We start from the raw sequence: 19,997 nt of genomic DNA, 5'->3' as shown, positions 1-19,997 counted from the left end.
CATTATTTTCTGTATGGCAGCAATTCGTAATAAACATCTGAGGAAGAGCATAAACCAGGATTAGTATGTAGTGGGACAATCTCCAGATTACTCTCATTTACAACTCAAGAGTGTTTCAGGCTTTGCATGTCTTACTATATATGGGTATTTGTAAATTTTCATCAGAAACTCCTATCAGACACAGCAGTGGTGAGAAATCTTTCCTTTTGTTGCTTCTGAACTTGCCATGTATTCATCAGCTACTCTGGCTCCTTCTGTCAGAAGTGAGCAGTTGTCACCTATCAGTCTTCACACCACCTGTGATTTTTCTAGATCTACTGTCTTTTTTGAACTGAGGAGATTTGGTTTGGGTTTTTTTTATAATGGGATAATTACTGTATACCTCCTTTTTATTTTCCTTTTTTATTAATCGTGGTAGGGTTTTCCAAGACTTCTGCTCATACTATTTGTAGCTTACCAAATTAGGTGATCCTTTCTAATTTGCCTTCCAAATGACGGGTTTAAGTTAAATAACTTGTCTGATCCAGTTTGGTTCCTTTGGGATTTTTCTTTAAGTCTTTTTGGCATAGATGGCTTGTGTTTGCTTTGACACTTCAGAGTAACCTGTTGCCACATAATCTGTGAAGAGTTTTAGCTACCTCTCTTTTCAATGAGATACCACATTTTTATGCACCTCTCCTTTGACGTGAAGCACAAGAAAGGTGATTTTTTTTCTGCATGCTTAGTAACAAGACTGTTGAATTCACATTATGTTCCACTTCCTGTTGTTCAAAACTACATCTTTTTAAAACTGTCTTCACTGAATCCAGCTCTTTCGACTGCACTTTATTGCCTTTCACTGTTTTTACTGGAATCAAAGTTGGTAAAATTAGCCTCATCTTCCCAGTAGAGAAATGCCTTAAGAAACTTCTAGGTACCATCAAGAAGTGCCTGACATTTTAGCTCCAAGATTTAGGTCCCATTGTGCTTTAAGGTGTGAAGTCAAGTCTGCAAAGACTCTTCAGCAGCAAGAAAAATTTTAATCTAGCCAGAATTCTTAATTAATTCCTCAATCCAAAACATGAACTTTCCTGGCAGAAAGTATATGTGAGAAGACTGATGCTTACCTAAAGAATAGTTCCTGTTTAATTACTGCACACAACACAGGTCAAGTTGCTTTGATTTATTTCTATTCCCCAAGTCCACGTTACAAATCGCACATTTTAGACTTCAAGAAATGAAAGCAAAATAGCCAAATTACACTTCATCAGTCAAGTGTCTATAAAAGGTATGGACCAAATGGCAACCAAGTAGCAAAGACCAAAATGTATATTTTTTCCACCTCACCAAAGTGTCTGGGGCTGGTTCACAAAATGGTTTATGGAAATAACCTGAACAGAAATAAATGCTAGTAGCCTAATGAGCTACATACAAAAACACTTCAGTTATATTTCACTGAATGACCAGCCAGTTACAAAGACAGTTATTTGCAAAAACAGGTGGGGTTTTTTTAAGGGGACAAGGGTTTTTTGAACCAAGACACATCACAGATCACACATTTTCAATTTCCCTCCAGGATTTCAGAGCAGTGAAATGTGTTGTTTCAGGAAAACAAAACAAAACAAAATGTTACTGAACTTTATCATTCAACTTTTATACTTGGGCAAGTTGGCATTATCATTCAAAATAAAGTTGTACAGAAATTAGCTAGAAACAAAGTTATCTAAAAAAATCAAGTAATCAATTAAGGCCAATTCCTGTCTTCAGTGGGATATCTGCCTGAGTAAGGAATGCAGGATATGGCCTTCTGTTTGAAGAAATCTCATTTTCTCCAGCACAAAGGTAACCAAGGAATCCCATTTCAGTTATTCTAGAGTTGCTCCTAACATCCCAATTAAAATTAGCCAGTATGAAGCTCACCAAACACTTGATCCTCTTAAATAAACTCTCTAATGAACCACGCAAATTCACACTAACAGTGAAGGCAGACTAACAGTGTATATCTTCTCTACAAAAAAATCCACCATAAAAATAGCAATAATATCCAGACTTGTACTTGATTGTGAAATATTCCGATTGTACCATACAGTACATTTATTTGAAAAAAACAAAAATCCTAGTATGTTGGGTTGTCTTAATTTCTAATACTTGAAATGTTTCAGAAAACTGCAGAATCACTATACATATTGCACTTCTCTGGCAAGCTGGGCTACTGTATCGTGGCAAAAACAACCAAGTAGATCTACTGAGGAATATAGCTTTCTTAAACCAAAAACCAGAAACTGACTTTCTTTCCTGCAGTTTTCATTAAAACCGTAACAATGTTCTTTACAAGCTTTTCTAGGCATTTGTTTCTGAAGGACTGTGTGTTACTTGTTGCAGAATCTGTATTTATTTTTTTTTTAATCAACAAAACTGAAGGTAATGGATAGATTCAACACAGAGTGCACTATCTTCCTTCAGTCACAAACAAAATGAAAACAACACAAGTCATTAATACAGTTACACTTAGGCCTCGGGTTACTGTCGCTCTAAAAATAGCTCACTTCAACACAAATAAAACCAATAATGAACTATTTGTTTTGAGTGAAAAACGTTAATCTTTTGCAGCTTGGTTTAAAGTTTGATTCCTTACACTGAAAAATCTTAGCACATTTGTTCCAGCCTCAGAGAAAATGATGTAGTTTTAGAGAAAAAGCTTTCAAGATGCTTGACACAAACAAGCTATTTATTCTTCGAGTTCTTTGTCAAAGATGTTACTAAAACCTTCTGTCCATTTCATGAACACAGGAAATATCCCAGGATGTCTTGAGTCAAAGTGGTCCATAAAGAAATTCTTTGGAATGCCTTAAGATTGGCTATAGCTAGAGTTCTGGCTACCATTTGGACCCTGTTCTCCTTCACTGTTGAAGAAAACAAAAACATGTCTGTTCAATAAGAAGCATCACATTACATTTTTATCCCCATTTGGACCCTGTTCTCCTTCACTGTTGAAGAAAACAAAAACAGGTCTGTTAATAAGAAGCACCACATTACATTTTTATCCTTTTTTTTTTTTTAATTAAAAAATACAGTATTTTGAAAGTAATAAATATTTTTTTACTTTGTTATATTTCAACATACACATAAATAGGTCAAAATATTCTGCTCAGTTTCATAAAAAACCCAAAGGTTATTCTCAGCATGCATAAATAACCTCACCATATTTATGTGAATAATAAATTCAATATATGACCATGAAGCTGCCTGCTGAATCTACTTCTGAAGTCAACACTGCAAAGTTCACATTACATAAGCATGTGCACAGGAATCTGCATGTGCAGATTCCCAGCAGTGGTATTTAATCACAGTAATTAAATACGACATCAAGCAGGCCCAGTTCCATTGAATCTGGCCATGGAGCCTCACACTGGGGTTCCTTAGAGTTGCTGAGCTGTATTGATCACATTCTAATCACATTAACACTCTCCATAAGATAGTGAATGTTATGCTTCCCACCAGCTCCTGAACAATCAGCCTGGTTTTGTATCAGAAATATCTGCACTGTAAAAACATACACTGTACCTTGAATGAAACATTTACACATTCTTAAGATCAGTCTAGTTTTTCCATAGGAAAGGTGCAATAAGGAAGTACCGTACCTGTTTGGAGGTGGTTTTGGTTTAGGCATTTTACTAAGAATAGTAGCCATTTCTTTTCTCTCATCAAAGTTCTTCCACTGCTCATACAGCTTCAGAATAACCCTGATTATTTCTAAAATCTGTATTAGAAAGAAAAGAGTTCCTAAGGTCAGACACAACAGTGATTTTACCTTTGTCATACATAGCCTGTTTCAGTGTGCAATTAACTAAACGGGCCCCAAACTGGAACTAAGCAACACAATTTTCACATTATGAACAGAGCTGCCTCACATTTACTCTGGTCCCAAAAAAGCATTTAATTAGCATTTTAATTACTACTGTCACAGCTTATAACTAAGCTCCTGGGAAAACACAGACTTGGGCAGCATGACTGCAGCTATATGACCATGCATTATCAATACCGTAATTGATGATTATCAATGTTCCATACATATCAGGGGTTCCCTGATATGGTGTGGGAAAACAAAAGCCCAAAACCACAAAACATTCATCTGAACTCTTTCCTTCCAAGAAAGAGCCCAGGAGTTTTTCAATACTTCTTACATTCCTATACACATATAATAAGAATTGCTGACACTTCATATTCTGCTTCTGGAAGTGTAAGCATTCCATACCAGTTTGGACTTCCTATCTTCCCTTTAAATTTCTAGTGCAATATTCTACATAAAAGCTGGAGAATATTTCATTCATTATACGTGTCATCATTCTCTAAATTAATAAAGTAGACGTCTTTCTTCTTTTTAATACATGATGTTTGATTAAGTGCTAGAGCAATATAGTTTGTCCTTGAAATGAAAAATCACAGTTGGTGCTTCACCATGCCCATGGATCACTGACACAAGATCTAATACAAGTAAACATTCAAAGATACTCAGTATCAAGCTTATGGTAATTTTATCTATTGTACATGTTGGTTCTCCTTTGCTGCCAGTTTATTACCACCCTGCCTTTGAATGTATGACAGCATAATTCACAGAGCTCTCCATGCTGCATAGTATCCACACTGTGTTTACATTTCAAGACAAATCCTGGAATACAAACACAATGCAGTAACAGCAGTGGGATAAAGGGCAATACCACAGGCACAGAGGGAAATGGTACCTCTCAATTATAACAGGCTAGTTAATTCCAGACACTCAGTTTCAAAAAAACACTGGAAAAAATGTGCTAAGTGAAACAGTGTGATAAGGAATATGAGTACTACTTCAATTTGCTTGCTGGAGCTAAATAAAGCTTAAAGAAGCCAACCTAAAAAGTAAAAGAAACTAGTGGGGATGAAGAACATTGTTCATGTAAGGACAACTGCACCCTGAAACCTAATAAATTAATGAAGGGGATTATTTGACACAGAATTTGCATTAGTAGGGAACTCAACTGAATGATCTTGGTGTCTCCCTGCTTAGCAGTGATTGAAGTCACAGTGCTGGGCATCCTGAAAATATCAAAAATGTTCTACATTATCCTACACTCTGCACATGTACATGGAGAAAATGAGAACAGGTTGCTGGCATGATGCTGAAAAGTGAATCAGAAAATCACATGCACTTGAATTTAAAAGTCAAACTCATACTGACAACCTTGTGTGACAGAAAAATGCTGGGAATTATTTTTCTGGCAAACAGTGTAAAAGATATTTGGTTTATATTTCTGTCTGGAAAATGGCAATACCAGCAATGGTCTTCTGTTATGCAATGGTTTTATCTTGACTTTCAGAGCAGGGTGATAACCAAATAACCTGACATTGTCTCCCTTCCAAAGGGATCTGCCTAACTGCAACAGCATCTATCAAGAGCAGTGAATTTTAAGTTCAAATCAGTATTGCAGATGTGTAAGATAACCATGACTACCATTTCTGGTCAGTCCATAACAAGTGGTGGGAATAAAAAACAGAGTACCTTTTCCATATCAACAGACAGCTCAGCAAACCATTGCCTTGCATCCTTCTGCTGGACAACACAGGCCACATGTAGGCAAGCTGAAAAGATCAGGTGACATGGATATTGAACAAAGATAACACTCCAAATACAGTTAGAAATATTCTGGTTTTTTATAAATGCTATACAGTTCAACAAAGAAAACTCAGGATTAATTATCTGACTTTTCTTTTAGGCTTTTTAAGTTGCAAGGCTACAATGTCAGTGCTGTTTGAGACACAGCCTGAAGCACCTTATGAGGGCACTCTGAGGAATGTTTGTGATGGGACAGTGCACAGAATACATCCAGGTAAACATGACAGGAGACATTACCTGTTACTTACCTAGAGCTATCATGAAAGGAGGGTACAGCAGACAAAGATCAGTTCTATATGTGTCATTCACTATCCTCCTGTGCAAAAAAGAACTTGTAAGTATCTTCCTATTCATCTTTAGACTATATTCCTTCAAAAACTGCTGTTGGTTTACAAATATTTTGTAAGTTTTCTAGATGGTCAAAGCAATGAGGCTGCAGGGCAAAATATCAAGAAAAGAGATCTTTTCCCTTGTAAAAATCTCTTAAAGCCTTTTTTTTCCCTTGTAGTCACAGCAGAAGTTTATTTGGAATCATTCTTTTAGTACATAAATGTCTTTCTGCAGTGGATGTGTATGTATACCATCAAGTAATTATCTGTTTGACAAATAAGCAAAGGCTAGCATAAAAGTAGTACTTCTACTGTCTTTCTGTATTTGAAACAGTTGAAGAATAAGAGTTCTCCTAAAACAGCTAAAAAACCCTATATATTTGCTTTTACCTCCTATGACAATGTTGACAGAAAGAAATTTCCTCTACTCAAAGTCACCATTCAGTAATGTTGAAACTGTGCCACTAGAACTAGTCTAAAAAATAAAAATTAGACCAATGCAAAGTAAAATCATTACAGGGCTAAAGCCAGAATAAGCTAAGTCAGGGACATATACCTGCACAGGTTAACTAGGACACCCTTTTTATTCAAAAATGGCTAAGCCTGCTTGGTTCAGCAAAAGCTTAACCACCTTTGAAGCATAACAGTTAAACACTTGCTTTCTTGATGAAAGGAGGAACTATTTCCATTGTCTTCATTACCATGCAAGAGGTAGCAGCATGTCTTCTTGGCCCATATCTTGCACATATTGGAGCAAAGGTCTGTAAGGATGATATACTATCAAACAGCAGTCCTAGGAAAAATGTCATCAGGACAGAAGTTAGATTTCAATGCAGAGCACGTTGTCAGTTCGTATTAAAACATTTTGTTTACAAGTCAATTAGTGATTTTTTTCGAGTAGCATTCTAACACCTAGCCCTGCTCTAATGAGGGCAGTGCTCTCTCTAGAATACCATTATACAGCACAGTTGCCAGTCTGTCAAAGTCCTTCCCCTCAGAGACACAGAAAGTCACATCTGCAGCACACTGAAACCTCATTTGCTTACAAACCCGTAATTCCCACTTGGAAATACAAAACGCTGCCAGAAAACAGTCTGCTACTAAATACCATACATGGAGAACATGCCAAAATAATTGATGCTGGTTTGGAAAGAAAGATAAGAAAAATTCCATTGCTCTCAAATCCCCTCATTTCAGGTCCAGGTAAACAGGAAGGAATAATCCTCTTGCTAAAAGCAGCCAAATGTGTGGATATTACAGGGAAAAGCCACATTAAGTTACATGTGCTGAACACTTACGTGAAACACCATTACTGCACTATACACTATATATTGCATTGGAAAAATAAGTGAATCCCCAAAACGTAAACTTCTTGTAAATGCAAGCTTGTGCTAAAACTCCTGTATACAAAACTCAAGAGTTACTGCCATGAATAGCAGAGGTATCAAAGACTAAATCTAAACAGGAATCTAAAAACTGTATTAAAATTACTTGTAGGTACAAACAAAACCTTTCATCTGATCTCTGTGTTCAGTTCCCAAAACATGTTCTCTCATCTGCTGTCTAACTCAGTAAACTGCTCCCTGGTTTCTCACTTCTTTTCTCTGCATTTGAGCAGAACTGCTCTAGTACAGTAGTACTTGTTCAGTGATTAACCCATCCAAGTCCAAGCCATATGCAGAAATTAGGCACTACTTTATCCAAGCCCTGTAAGAAGCCTGGATTGCCTCCTTTCAGCTACCTGAGCAAACACAGCAATGGGATAGCTACTCTTACAAAAATCAGGTATGACTCCTTTCTTTGAAAGGATCTGGAAGAAAATGTCCCACTGTGCTCCTTTCATCCAACAGCCTAATAGTTACAGCACCATCTCAGAAAATGGGAGGCCTGAATTCAGTTTCTTCCTCACAGGATTCAAACCCACATCTCACTTCCTAGAAGATTACTCCTACTCTAATTATTAGGTTGTTACAGACTAGCCTGAATGGGATAGTACCCACACCTTCTGCTAGAATATGTATGTGTAGCCCCAGATTCTTCCAGGCAAGAAGGAGAGGGCATAGAAAGAATACAACTCTTCATGGTCATAACTGGCCATTCCATCTAGGAAAAAGGACATTGACATCCCAGTCCCTGCATCAGGACTTAGATACAGTTACCTCTCTCACAAAAACAGAAGCAGTTCCACCAAAAAACCCAACCTACCATTAATTCTAAGAGATAGAATTCACATTCTAGTATCTGTAAAGAAGCAAAATCACAGTTAATAAGCAGTATGTTTAAGGCAGCAGAAAGAATTAACTGACACATAGTTTAACATCACACATGCACAGGAATTCTCAACAACTATTTCCAACAGTCCTAAATGCATTTTATCTGAAACTACAAAACCAAACAGAACTATTATTGGCTATTGCCTTATCACTGTTATAACTCAACTCCAGTCATAGTAACAAACAGGTTAAATATTTTGCATCAAGTTTGCTGTGAAAGACTGCTTCATTGGCAGCACTTGCCCGATTTGTTTCAATACCTGGTAGCAGCAAATTGTTCCCAGTCCATAAAAACTTCACAGCAACAGAGAAGTTCTTTTGTAGAATTAGAGCATCTTTATCAGCTCACTAACTTGTCAAATAGCCTTTCAAAACATTATCAGATTTAATTTCCTATGAAATTTTCTGTGTAACTGTAGCAATTAAACCAGCTCTCACTGTCAATACAGAAGGTGATGTATTGGTGACATGAAGGAAAAGACTGGACAACTTTGGCTAGACAAAAGCAGTACTCCAAAACGTATTTCCATCTGCCTTTATCTATAAAAGAGCAGTGCAGTTTTATTATAAGATCTTAGGTATTTTATATTCTGATGTATCATTTGGCTTTCTAGATTGGGTGAAAAGCAAACAAAAAAAAAAGTGGTATTTGTTACAGCCAATCTAAAACTATTTAGATGTTTAGCTTTCAAAATTCTACAGCACAGGTAAAAATTGGTTTTAAGAAAAACTACAGAACTTCTCAGTATTGTGACTAGAATACCTTGAAAGCCACTGGTAAATTTAAAGTACTAATTAAGAACAATTTTTCAAGAGCCATTAAATTTTACAGGCAAAAATAAAACTGCTTTCTGTAAGCCAACTGCTCATGTGTGCAAGCTTGGAAGCATTCCAGGTGTAAAGGCCATTTACTTTCCCTGGAGCAATGTATTTGTAACCAAGAATATTCAAAAAAACCTAAATCTCTTTTCTCATCCTGCTATAGAAAAACTACATTTCAGTCACCCCACTTGTCTTTCCTGTCAAAAATTTAAGGAAAGGAGGTTACATAAGATTTTCATTATTTTTAAAAGTAACTTTCCCAATATTCTACACAAAACTAATCATGAATAAGCCTGACACATGAATATGAGAATATGTCTTTCTTGGTATTTAAAAGAAATCATTTCCTGCTAGCAAATATTAATTTATTTGATCAAGTTGTATTTCAAATAGCATACTTACATGGTTCATCCTATAAGGAAACTCCTTTGGAAAGGCATATGAAAACCTAGTTTTCACTACAGTAAACAGAAAAAAGTATGTTAAAAATAATGTAATTAGTACTTTTATGTCTTTCCCTTTCTATTAATTCGCCCTTCAAATCTACCTGGCAACACAACTCTCAGTTTGTAGCTTTCAGAACAAAAAACTTTATTTCAAAGAGAAGAGATAAATTACAAGATTTAAGATCCTGAAAAGGAAAGAGAAATACACCTGAAACCCAGATTTGCACACATACTCAGCCAGACATTTGACTGCTGCTTTGGACACCATAAAGTCTTCTGGTTAACCACCAACTAGCTCAGGGACAGCTAACTTCCCACAAGTCATCATTCACACAGCTCTCCAGCTACTGATGTTCAGGATCTCAGTACAAACACTAAATCCAAATGGAATTTTCATCTGGGATTTTTTACATAGGTTTGATCCTTCAACATGCAAGATTTTAAAGGAACTAATGAAGTCTTAGAAAAGCAAGCCCAAGGGCAGGGTAAGGGAGCTCAGGCAGACTTCTTGCAGGTCCATAATGTAATGATTGTCTCCAATTGAGATATTTAATTAATCTTTGTGTATTTTGCAAAGAGAATGAGTACAGTTAGTGTACAGGTAAGAAGTATGCTAATATGCAAAACCAGAGTGATTTCATGTTAGAATGCTGGAAAAGAAAAACAAGAACACTTGAAGATGTGGATTTGACATTTGTACACACAAACATTTAAAAAGCTATTTTAAGTCCTTGTCATCTAAGGAAAACAAGTAACATTTAACATCCTGGAAGTTGACAATATTCCTTATATTAATGACAGACAGTATTTTATTAAATGATACTATTGATATTACTCCCAGAAAATCAGTATGACATTCAGTTCAAAGAAAAGACAGTATCCGTCCTCTGGACCAAAGAATTCACCATTTAGACCTAAGGTGAACTTCATTAGAAAATTTGTTGTAGGACGCCAAGACGGGGCTATTGGTAGGAAATTTTAATTACTTCAAGAAAGAGAAAAATTAATAGAAGTTTCTCAAGATGCATGCAAACTGAAGATGTACATGGTAAAAAAATACCAATTTGAGAAAGAAGATAGGGAGAAAAAGCATTTTTTCCCACAAAGCAAGCTGCAGACACAACCACTACATGGAGCTGTCATTTTAGTGAGATGTGTTAACAGAAGAAAAACCTTTGGAAGAGGTTGTTAAAAACCAGGTTAAGATCATCTTCCTTACAAAGGAAACAAGTGTTATTAACTTTATGTTGCTACTGAGATAAAAGCAAGCAAACCGCTTAACCCAGTCATTATTGCATTCGCCAGTCCTTTTGTTAGCTTGTTTTCACTTTTACTTGTCTTGACTTTGGTATTAAGAACTCCCAAAAACTGCTGTGTGCTACTGAAGCAACTGTGGTAAAGGAAGACCAGGTAGAATAAAAGAATAAATAATTGGAGAAAGCCTGTTGCCTGCCCCCACTTCCATGAAATGCAGAGTCCTTATCAGGACTGACAGGACTTCTGGATCTGAAGGAAGAGCTGTGGGGAAAATCTTCTGTAGGGTCCTGAGACTAGAATTTTGAGAAACAGCACAGCTAAGAACTAGATATCCAAGTAAAATCAGCTGTCGCGTATTTACCAAAATCCATCTAACCGTCACACTTATGCATCAAAACTTCCACACAATGATGCTTCTGATATCAAAATAGCAACTCTCAGTGCTAAATCCAGTACTGGTCTTGGTCATGCTGGCACCAAAGATGTGTTTCAGTTCCTGGTGGCAGAACTGTCACACGGCCAGCGCCATGGACTGATACACTCTCTGCATCTGGAGGCTGCAGATGCAGCCAGTCACCTGGCCCCTCAACAGCTACAAGGGATTTTGAAAGCACTGACCTACATTTGGAAGAGCACTGCCAGGAATTGCCCATTGAGAGCAGCTGGACCTTCTGGGTCAGATAACTGCATTCAGCTAAGGAAGACATCACTTCAAGAGTTTGATGGATGACATGAAAGTTACATAAACTGGGTAATACAAAGGCAAGTGGGAGAGATAGAGAACTAAGTAACTACAGTGTAATTTTATTGAATTTATTGTGAACAATTGGTCATAAAATGTATTTTTAGAAATAAATACCAAAGACTAATTTTATGATGAGGTAAAAAGGATTTTAAAAAATCTGAAGGTATACAGCCTACCAAAAATTCTTAAAACAGGTACTTTCACAGAGCCATACCTCTTATTAAACAGGCAAAGATGCAAATTTCCAATTGTATCTTTGAGTAGTTCAGCATTCAATTTACTACTCAAGATTGTTTATAAATTTCAATAGTTTTATTTTATTACTTCATTTTTGCTTACGCCTGGCATAAGTTCCAAGCATAATCACCCAAAAACTAATACAAAAAGGACCCTTCTGTCTCTGTATTTGGAAAGAGAATCTAATAATTCTAAATGGTTTTAACTGGCTCTTATAAAACTGGCTCTTTTTATCAAATCCTCCACGATTTGATAAAAAAATACCTTTTAAAAAAAAGCAAAGAAACCAACTGATCTCCCTACAGAGATATTTAACTAGGGTGTAATGAAAATTACTGATACTTACATACAGAAGTAGCAGCAGAAATCAATCTTGTATTTGAAACAACACCAAATTCCTGAAGAAAAAGAATGGTAAATGAGGTGAACCACCTGAAACACCATACACTCACACTGTTATCAAATTAAAATAATGGCTTCTTACTAAACTGGGCTTCTTTTTGTAGTATTTGGGTTTTTTCCCCCACCCCTTTTTTTTTCCCCTTAAGGTAAACAGGGTTAAACTCTTTACCTAAGAGCTATTTCATTGATTAATTTCCTTGGTTGTTTATGAGGAACAGTAATAATTTACGAAAGGTACAAAAGCACCAAAAGCTCAGCTGGCTAACATTCCTTTTACAAAATAGAGAAGAAGGCTTCAAGGAGGTTATTTTTTTCCTTATCCCATTTGGAAAGAAAACTGTCTTTAGAAACCTGCCATTAACTACTCTTTTTAGTTTTGTTTTTGTAAAGTCTTAGCTCCTGTGCTGACAGTCAGCAATCTGAAAATTTTCTGTATAGAGTGTTCTTTCAGAGAAGCCGATAGCTGAATCAATAGTGCTGCCCTCTAAAGCTGCAGAAGCTTTAGGAAGGCTACACAGGAAGGAAAGCTACACAGACTTCTAATTTAAGCTACACCTATGTATATACACTCTATGTCTGTGCCTGCTTAAAGGCTCATTTAACTGGTTGATTAAAAATCACTCTCTCCAACACTTCCTCTCTTCTCCTTGATGTCTTCCCAACACTGAAGAGTGTCATAGTACTTGTACAGACAACAGTATCACATGTCACCACTAGTTTAGTAGGACTGTTTCTACCAGTATTTGAGCTCCTTCTGTAAAACTTAGTGCTGACATATAATAAAGTGGCCAATTGGACTTTTTTCCACTACACAGACACTTCTCAAACAGCTGTAAACTTGCTGCATTACAGAGAACTAACAGCAGCACCCAGCTGATGCTAACTCTTGGCCACATTCAAAGGGGAGTACCGATGGTGGAGGCATGGAGCCCTCTCACCACGACCCCTAATGGGTCAGGCCCTTATGATAACTTCCCAAGGACAGAGCATGAGCTACAACACACTTTTAATCCAAGTAATGAAAGTGTGGTAAACTCTGAGGATCCCTTGCTATATGAAATAGAACAAGATAATTAGGAAAAAAATTCCAATTATGTTTTAAAGTTTGAGTAAACATAAATAAGGAGAAACACACCAGAAAGGAGACACTGCTTAAGAGATACACAATTTAAGATACAGTGTATGTAAATTTTTAAACACTGTGTGACAGTGAAACAGCCATTTAAAATCTTTTTCCAATTTTCAGAGGCACTTCAGGGTTAGTAATTCAGACAATTTTTGAAGGCCTTCTCTGTCTCCTTTTCTTAAATGCTATAGAAATCTATGCAAAAAAGAGAAGGTTTCAACCCCCAAAGCATGAAGAAAGACAAAAAATTTGAAAGTCCTAAACGTTTTCTTTCTCTCATACATCACATAATGTTACATTAAAAAATTGTAATACTTCATACCTCTACTTTGGATGCCAAAAACACACACGTAGGAGCCATTAATACTGGATCTATACTTTTTAGGGAATATCTGAAATGTTACAACAAAATTATAATACGTTGTTTCATACATATAGAACGATTAATCTATTAAGAGCACCACACTTCCTTTTGAAAAAGCAAAGCTTAAGTTAACTTTATTAAAGCATAAAAGCTTTACACCATCCAGAAAACAAAAGTGGCACTGTTTTTAATACAGAACTCCAATTTTAAAGGGCTACCAAAATGTGCCTAGCAAATGTTTTATTCTTGTACCATCATAGTAAACAGTCCTACCTGGCATAGAATCTCTTGAAGTAGACTGTAGCAGTGGCAATAACTTGTTGTCTTAATTTAAGATGTTCACCTAAAGCCTGGATAACTTAAAAAAAAATGAACAAAAGCTTGAGTTGAGTTTTTTTAAACAATTTGATACCAAATAGCAAAGGGTCTCAAAACACAGCTAGTGCTGGGGATTCTAAGGAGCAGCACCACAGTCTTCTCCCTCTGCTGCTCTAGAGAGACAACATGCTGCTGTAAACCTATGGACCTGCAGGTGAAGAACCGCTGTCTCCTGAAGCTTGGGGACACCTTCAAAAAGGAAAAGGAACTTTGACTTCATTGTGTACAATGTCAGTATGACCACAAATCTCGGAAGGGTAAAGCTCAGGTATTCCATTTTAGAGCAAAACAAATTCAGACACAGGAAATATAAATCCTCAGCTCTTCAGTGCCACACAAAATGGATGGTATTTTTTCAAACATGTAAAACTGCCAACACAAACACGGTCATTAAATTTGGCTGAGGCAGCAGGTGTTAAAAAAATGACATATTTAGTCTAGGGAGAGGGGGTGGGAGACCAGAGGATGCAGTCAGCTGCTCCATCACGGTGGTCCTCTGCCAGTTGGCCAAGAAACAACCCTGGTGTCATCTGTGCAGGTAGCTCTTGTTTGGCCTCCCAGGCAAAGGAAAGGTGCCAAGCAAATTAGATGCATCAAGCTGGGATTAAGAGCAGGGGTTGGATGTAAAGAATGGCACAGTGAAACATAAGGTTGTTACTTGTTATTTTTCCCACACTTCTGCGCCGCCATTATTCTGAGAACGGCTCGGCTCTTGTGAAGACTCCCTCTTCTTTTTTTCCTCCCTCATGAGAAATGTCAAAAATAATATTTTATAATACATTTACGTAGATATTTAAAATATGTACAGCAAGACCAAGACAGTGACCGTTGGTGGGAAAAGCAAACAATTCTGTTGTCAGTCACCACTAAATGCTTACTCTCTACTTAAACACTCAAGTAGAGAGAGTTTTTTGCCCATGCTCCTATCATGTATCCCCTGCAAACAGCCAGGGTACACATTTGTCACCCACTGGCAAGGCCCAAAGCAACACTAAATCCCTGCCTGTGTCATATCATTCTTTTTCTAGAGAATACCAAACTGGGACTAATTTGACAGTGACAGTAGGACAAGCAATTCTTACAAAAAGGGTGTTAAACCCAGTATGCAATGTCTATACAAATATTAAACATTTGATCAGAGTATCTTGGGAGGTTGGAAAGAATTTTTGCCTTTAATTTCACCATGGGGCTAAAAAGCTGTCCTACTACTAGGGCATCAGAAAAATTCAAGTATTAGGCTAAACAGAATTCTCCAAATATGTCTCATACTCCCATGGGATTTTCAGGAATGGTTAGGCCATCTGCTGTCAGAGAAAAATCAAGTGTGGTTTAGAAGAAAAAAATGGACAAGAGCCTAGAGAGACTTAATGAAATGGAAGCTTGTATACACTGGGAAAAAGTCCAATGCTTGTAATTATTTTAATATTTTAAAAGAAACTGTAAGATCATTTATCGCTGTATGTTTAGAAAGTAAGCAGTTTCAATAGCTTGGGGTTTTTTCATAAAGGTTGTTTTAAATCTGAGTATTTTGAGTAGTCTCTAACACAAACATTACTGCTTCTGCCCAAAACCAAAAAGGGAAAACAACTGATACACCTCTCAACCAAAACCAGTTAAAGCTTCATGATCCAAACAGAGAAACAAACATCAGTTGATTTTTTTCAAGCTACTTTAGAAGATATCTTTTTCCTTCTCTTCATAGCTGCAGGGAACCACACAATCAGTTAGTGATCTACTGCACTTGTTTTCCAATGAGAAAGCAGCAGGAAATTGCCCCTCTCCATGCAGATTTTAATTGCTTTAGGGAACAACCATCTCCTGGGCTGACACACACTGAATGTGACATGCTGGGGCCGAGCCTCATCTGCTCTCAGGTGGTGCAGATGGGATTCAAGGGGGGACCCAAAGCAGGGTCTCTGCTCAGAGGCAGGCGAGGATACAGCACATCAAAGGTTTGAACACAGCGAGCTCTGCCTGAGCACAGAGCAGCCCTGACTGTCCTGCCCTCTGCTAGAGAGGGGCAGAAAGCCCAGCACCATTGACTCCTGCAGAGTAGGCTGCGTTTGTACAGGCACAGGGGAGATCCTGGCAGAGCTGCTCTCCAGCTGCCCCCAGTCACTCACCTACCTTCAGGAGAGGCACAGAGCGCCAAGGAAAAGGACCCTGGGAACCACAAACCATAACTAACAAACTAACTTGTTTACTTTGTAAAGCTTTGTTTACACAAGAAAAACAATGAAGTGACACACTTAAAAAGCTTATTTCACAGTTCAGATTAATACTAGTGAAAAGTAGCATATGAATACAGTTTTAGAAACATCCACAACCCTCCTTTTGTCTCTTTTTGTATTATGAGGTTATGACACTTGGTTTTAACCTCAAGAAATTTCAGGAATGGATCAAATGGGTACATCATTGCTAGCTGGATTTCCTGATGCCCTATAAGCAATAACAAAGAGGTATCCATAGTGATCATGTTTATGGCATATGCAATTGTTACAAAAATAACTGAGCTAAGAGAGAAGCAACGGTATCTTTCACAGATACCATTCCAGTACTGACATAAGATCTTCCAGTGGCTCTGGGAAAGTCACTTCACTTCTCTGCCACAAGTCTGGCCAGATAGCTGAAAAAATAAGCATTCTGTACTTTAAAGGACTGCTGCAATAAATATATAAAGAGCTGCTTGCAAACAAGTTACTAGTTAGTAATACCCTTTGTGTAAGGAGATTTTAAAATATTGAACAATCGCACAGAGAAAATTTTAAGTGCCTTTGTAATCTGATATACTCAGGTATGGCCATTCATATGGATAGCTAAATACTTTGCAAGATCAAATAAATCTTAGACAACTTCACACACAAGTCCCAAATTCTTTGGGAGAACAGGCTGCCTGCCAACAGCTCTCAGAAACTTGTTGACAATTTGAGAGCCACCTGGTACTGGGAAATCAGTCAGAAGACAAACGCGGCTGTGTTGCAGGTTTCAGAGAATCTAAATGAACAAACACAAATAACAAGTTTCCAAACTCTGCCGTTTAACAGGATGGCACAGATCACCTAAAATACTTACCCCACCCTGAGAACCCCCCAAAAGCCCAGGCTGAGTACTAATGCTTGACATTGAGCCTTTAACACACTAGCTTAGAAGTTTCTGCTTGCTTCTCCTCCTCTTATGTTTTGATAAGAACCTCTTGAAAATAAGAAAATTTACTGTTTTGTCCTATTACAGATCAAAATGTTATATATATAGCTAATTAGCCTGAAAGGTCTTCTAGAATTGTGTTAGTACAACAAATTATTTTATATTCCACATCTTTGTCAAAATAGGCTGTGAAAGTATATGTAATACAACAGTGAAAACATTACATTCTCTAAGCAATTCAAACTTCCATTTAGACATGGCACACATTGCACAGATTTTAGGGCAGAAATAAAAAAAAGCTTTACCATTAGTAAAAAATATCTGTAGCTTCCAATATTCTTCTTCAGTCAGAAATTTCAAGTCTTTCTGGCGTTCCTTCAATAGATCTTGTTTATCCAAAATCCATTGTAAGCTAGAGGAAGGGAAAATAATTTCAGCAACTTTTTATCAACATTATACTGAACAAACAGACCATGAGTTAAGGCTCGGGGATAAAGACCTTGTGGCCTCTAACAAAGCCACAAGCAATCTCAAGCAACTCTTCTTCAGGGTTTTCAAAAGTTAGACAACTGAAAACAAAGCAACAAAAAACCAAAAACTAAACAACAAAACATGAACTACCAGGGGTAGGCTGAGGTTAGCCTCCACCAGCAGCAAACGGACATTTGCTGGCTGTACAGATCTTAGACCCTGACAGTCACTAACAGGGTTTATGTTGCAGCCATTTCATTACGGGCACCACTCAAACCCTGACGCTCAGCATGTTTCAGGGCAGAATCACAGAACCAATCAGGCTGGAAAAGACCTCTGAGATCCAGTCCAGCCCGTGACCGAACACCACCCGTCAACTACACCACGGCACAGAGTGCCACGTCCAACCTTTCCTTAAACACCTCCAGGGACGGTGGCCCCACCGCCTTCCTGGGCAGCCCGTTCCAGTATCAATCGCACTTCCCAATGTCCACCGCAGGCCGAGGCCCGGCTGTCCCACGGCTGGGGACAAGCGTGTCAGGGACCCAGGCTCGGCACTCCGCCGCTGGAGCCCGGCGTGCCGCGGGCACCCACAGCGGGACGCGACCCGTGTCCCGGAGTGCCCAAACGCTTCCCAAGCGGCTCTGAGCGGGGCTGTTCCCGCAGCCCAGCCCGGCTCCCGCCAGGGTCCCGCGGCGAGCAGGCCCCGCCGCCCGCCCGGCGCTCCCGGGCCTCCCTTCAGCGCCGCGCCCGCCGCCCGGCCCGGCAATGAATGGGCAGAGCGCGGCGGCGGCCCGCAGCACCCGAGCCCCGCGCCCCGCGGCCGCGGCACCCACTAGTGAGAGCTCTGCCAGAAGTTCCCGGCCATGGGAAGGAGCGGAGCGGGGAGGAGGCGCCCGGGCCCGCGATGCCCCGGCCCCGCCGCCACAGCGCCGCCGCCCCCGCGCCGGCAGCAGGAAGGAGGAGGCGGCCGCCGCCGGCCGGCAACACGCGGCACTGGGAACCGTTCCCCCGCGCGCGGGTTCCGCCCGCCCCGCGGCCCCGCAGGCCCCTGGCTGGCACAGGGACACAGACCGGGATGGGCCCGGGGGCAGGCACCTTCCGAACCACCCGGTCCAGCCCCCGCCATGTGCACGGACACCTCCCGCTAGGCCTGGCTGCTTAGCGCACCGTGCGACACGGCCTTGAGCGCTGACAGGGATGGGGCAAACCGCTGCTCTGGGCAACCTGTTCAGTGCCTCGCCACCTTCACACGGAAGGAATTTCATCCCTGTTTCCAGTCCAAACCTGCCCTCTGTCAGTGCAAAACTGGCTGCTTCTCCCAATAAGGTCCCTACTGGAAGTAGCTAGGAAGATCCAGAGCTAGCTTGTCTTGTGTTGTCTCCACCACACCTAAATTTCCCTTTAACATATCTGTTCCCAAGTTTCCATGGCTCAGCTTGCTCCATGCTGGAATTTTCCTCATCAGAGAGAGCCTCTAGAGGTATTTACTTAATAATTGTATGTTTAAACTACAAACAAGAAGTAAATGGGCCTGCTTCCTTTCCATGCTCTTTCCTGTGGCGGCTTTCAGCTTCTTGGTGGGATCTGAGATGTATCAACACACGAATTGAGATGTGTCAATATCATACACTTGAACACTTGGGAACAGGTAAGTTAAAGGGAAATTTACATTATTTTTAGGAGCTATGAAGCAGAGAGGGAAGATGTACAGAGGGTAAAATGGTGTAATGGTTTATTCTCAAATGTGTTCACACTGAAACTACTCCACACCTCCCATGACTCGCACACTTCCCCATCCCCTTGTCCCCTTGTCCCCCTCTGTGGCTGACTGGAGGCACAAAAGGTAAAGATCATGGACTGAGAGAAGAACAATTTACTGGAAAGTGGAACAAGATAAGAAATTAACAGTAACAGCAACAACACTAATGACAGAGCAAACAAGAAAACAAAAGTTGTCCCACACCCCATGGAAACCGCCATCAATGCCCAACCACTCCCTCTGCAGTGTTATCCCAGCCTGCAAGCCAGCCTTTTTTCCTGCCCTGTCCCTGGCAAATGGCATGAGGTGGCATAGAATAACCTCTAGGTCCTGGCCCTGGCCCTCATGGCTACAGCAGAAATTGAGCCTGTCCTGGCTGGAACCAGGACAGATGGAGCCAGTGGTGTTTCTAAATGCCTTTGCTGGCAGAATGAGACACTGTTCTGACATGCCAGAGAGACTCTAGGTTACAGACCCTGTTTGTACATAGGAATGTGGAGGAGGGTGGTAGAGAAAAAATATTTTGTAAACTCTTTACCTTTCCCAGTGCAAGGAGACACGAGGGAAACCACAGGCTGGGTTTGTGGGGAGTCGTGTTTGAGTGGGGGCTCT

The 19,997-nt window shown here is 39.4% G+C and overlaps 1 protein-coding gene across 3 annotated transcripts; it reads right to left on the bottom strand.

Annotated features, from left to right (window-relative positions):
- Window positions 1-1,147: 1,147 nt before the first annotated feature.
- On the bottom strand, window positions 1,148-18,591 carry CCNC (cyclin C). Of its 3 annotated transcripts, none has more exons than XM_039727012.1 (12): window positions 18,460-18,591; window positions 17,458-17,564; window positions 13,904-13,988; window positions 13,589-13,658; window positions 12,085-12,136; window positions 9,456-9,511; window positions 8,164-8,199; window positions 6,660-6,751; window positions 5,878-5,945; window positions 5,516-5,595; window positions 3,621-3,739; window positions 1,148-2,882 (listed from the first exon to the last, which is right to left on the bottom strand). In XM_039727012.1, the coding sequence occupies exons 1-12, from the start codon at window positions 18,489-18,491 to the stop codon at window positions 2,828-2,830; spliced, it is 852 nt and encodes a 283-aa protein (XP_039582946.1). In that variant the 5' UTR covers window positions 18,492-18,591; the 3' UTR covers window positions 1,148-2,827. The 3 variants fall into 3 exon arrangements, with proteins under 3 accessions (XP_039582946.1, XP_039582951.1, XP_039582962.1); XM_039727017.1 differs by lacking the exon at window positions 18,460-18,591 and adding an exon at window positions 18,032-18,432; XM_039727028.1 differs by lacking the exon at window positions 13,904-13,988 and having other exon boundaries at window positions 18,460-18,474.
- Window positions 18,592-19,997: the final 1,406 nt, after the last annotated feature.

The sequence above is a fragment of the Passer montanus genome, unplaced genomic scaffold, assembly GCF_014805655.1.
Source record: "Passer montanus isolate IOZ18808 unplaced genomic scaffold, ASM1480565v1 scaffold11, whole genome shotgun sequence".
NCBI classification, from domain to species: Eukaryota; Metazoa; Chordata; class Aves; order Passeriformes; family Passeridae; genus Passer; species Passer montanus.
The sequence above is the reverse complement of the archived record's forward strand: the minus strand, read 5'-3'. Positions and strand labels throughout refer to the sequence as shown.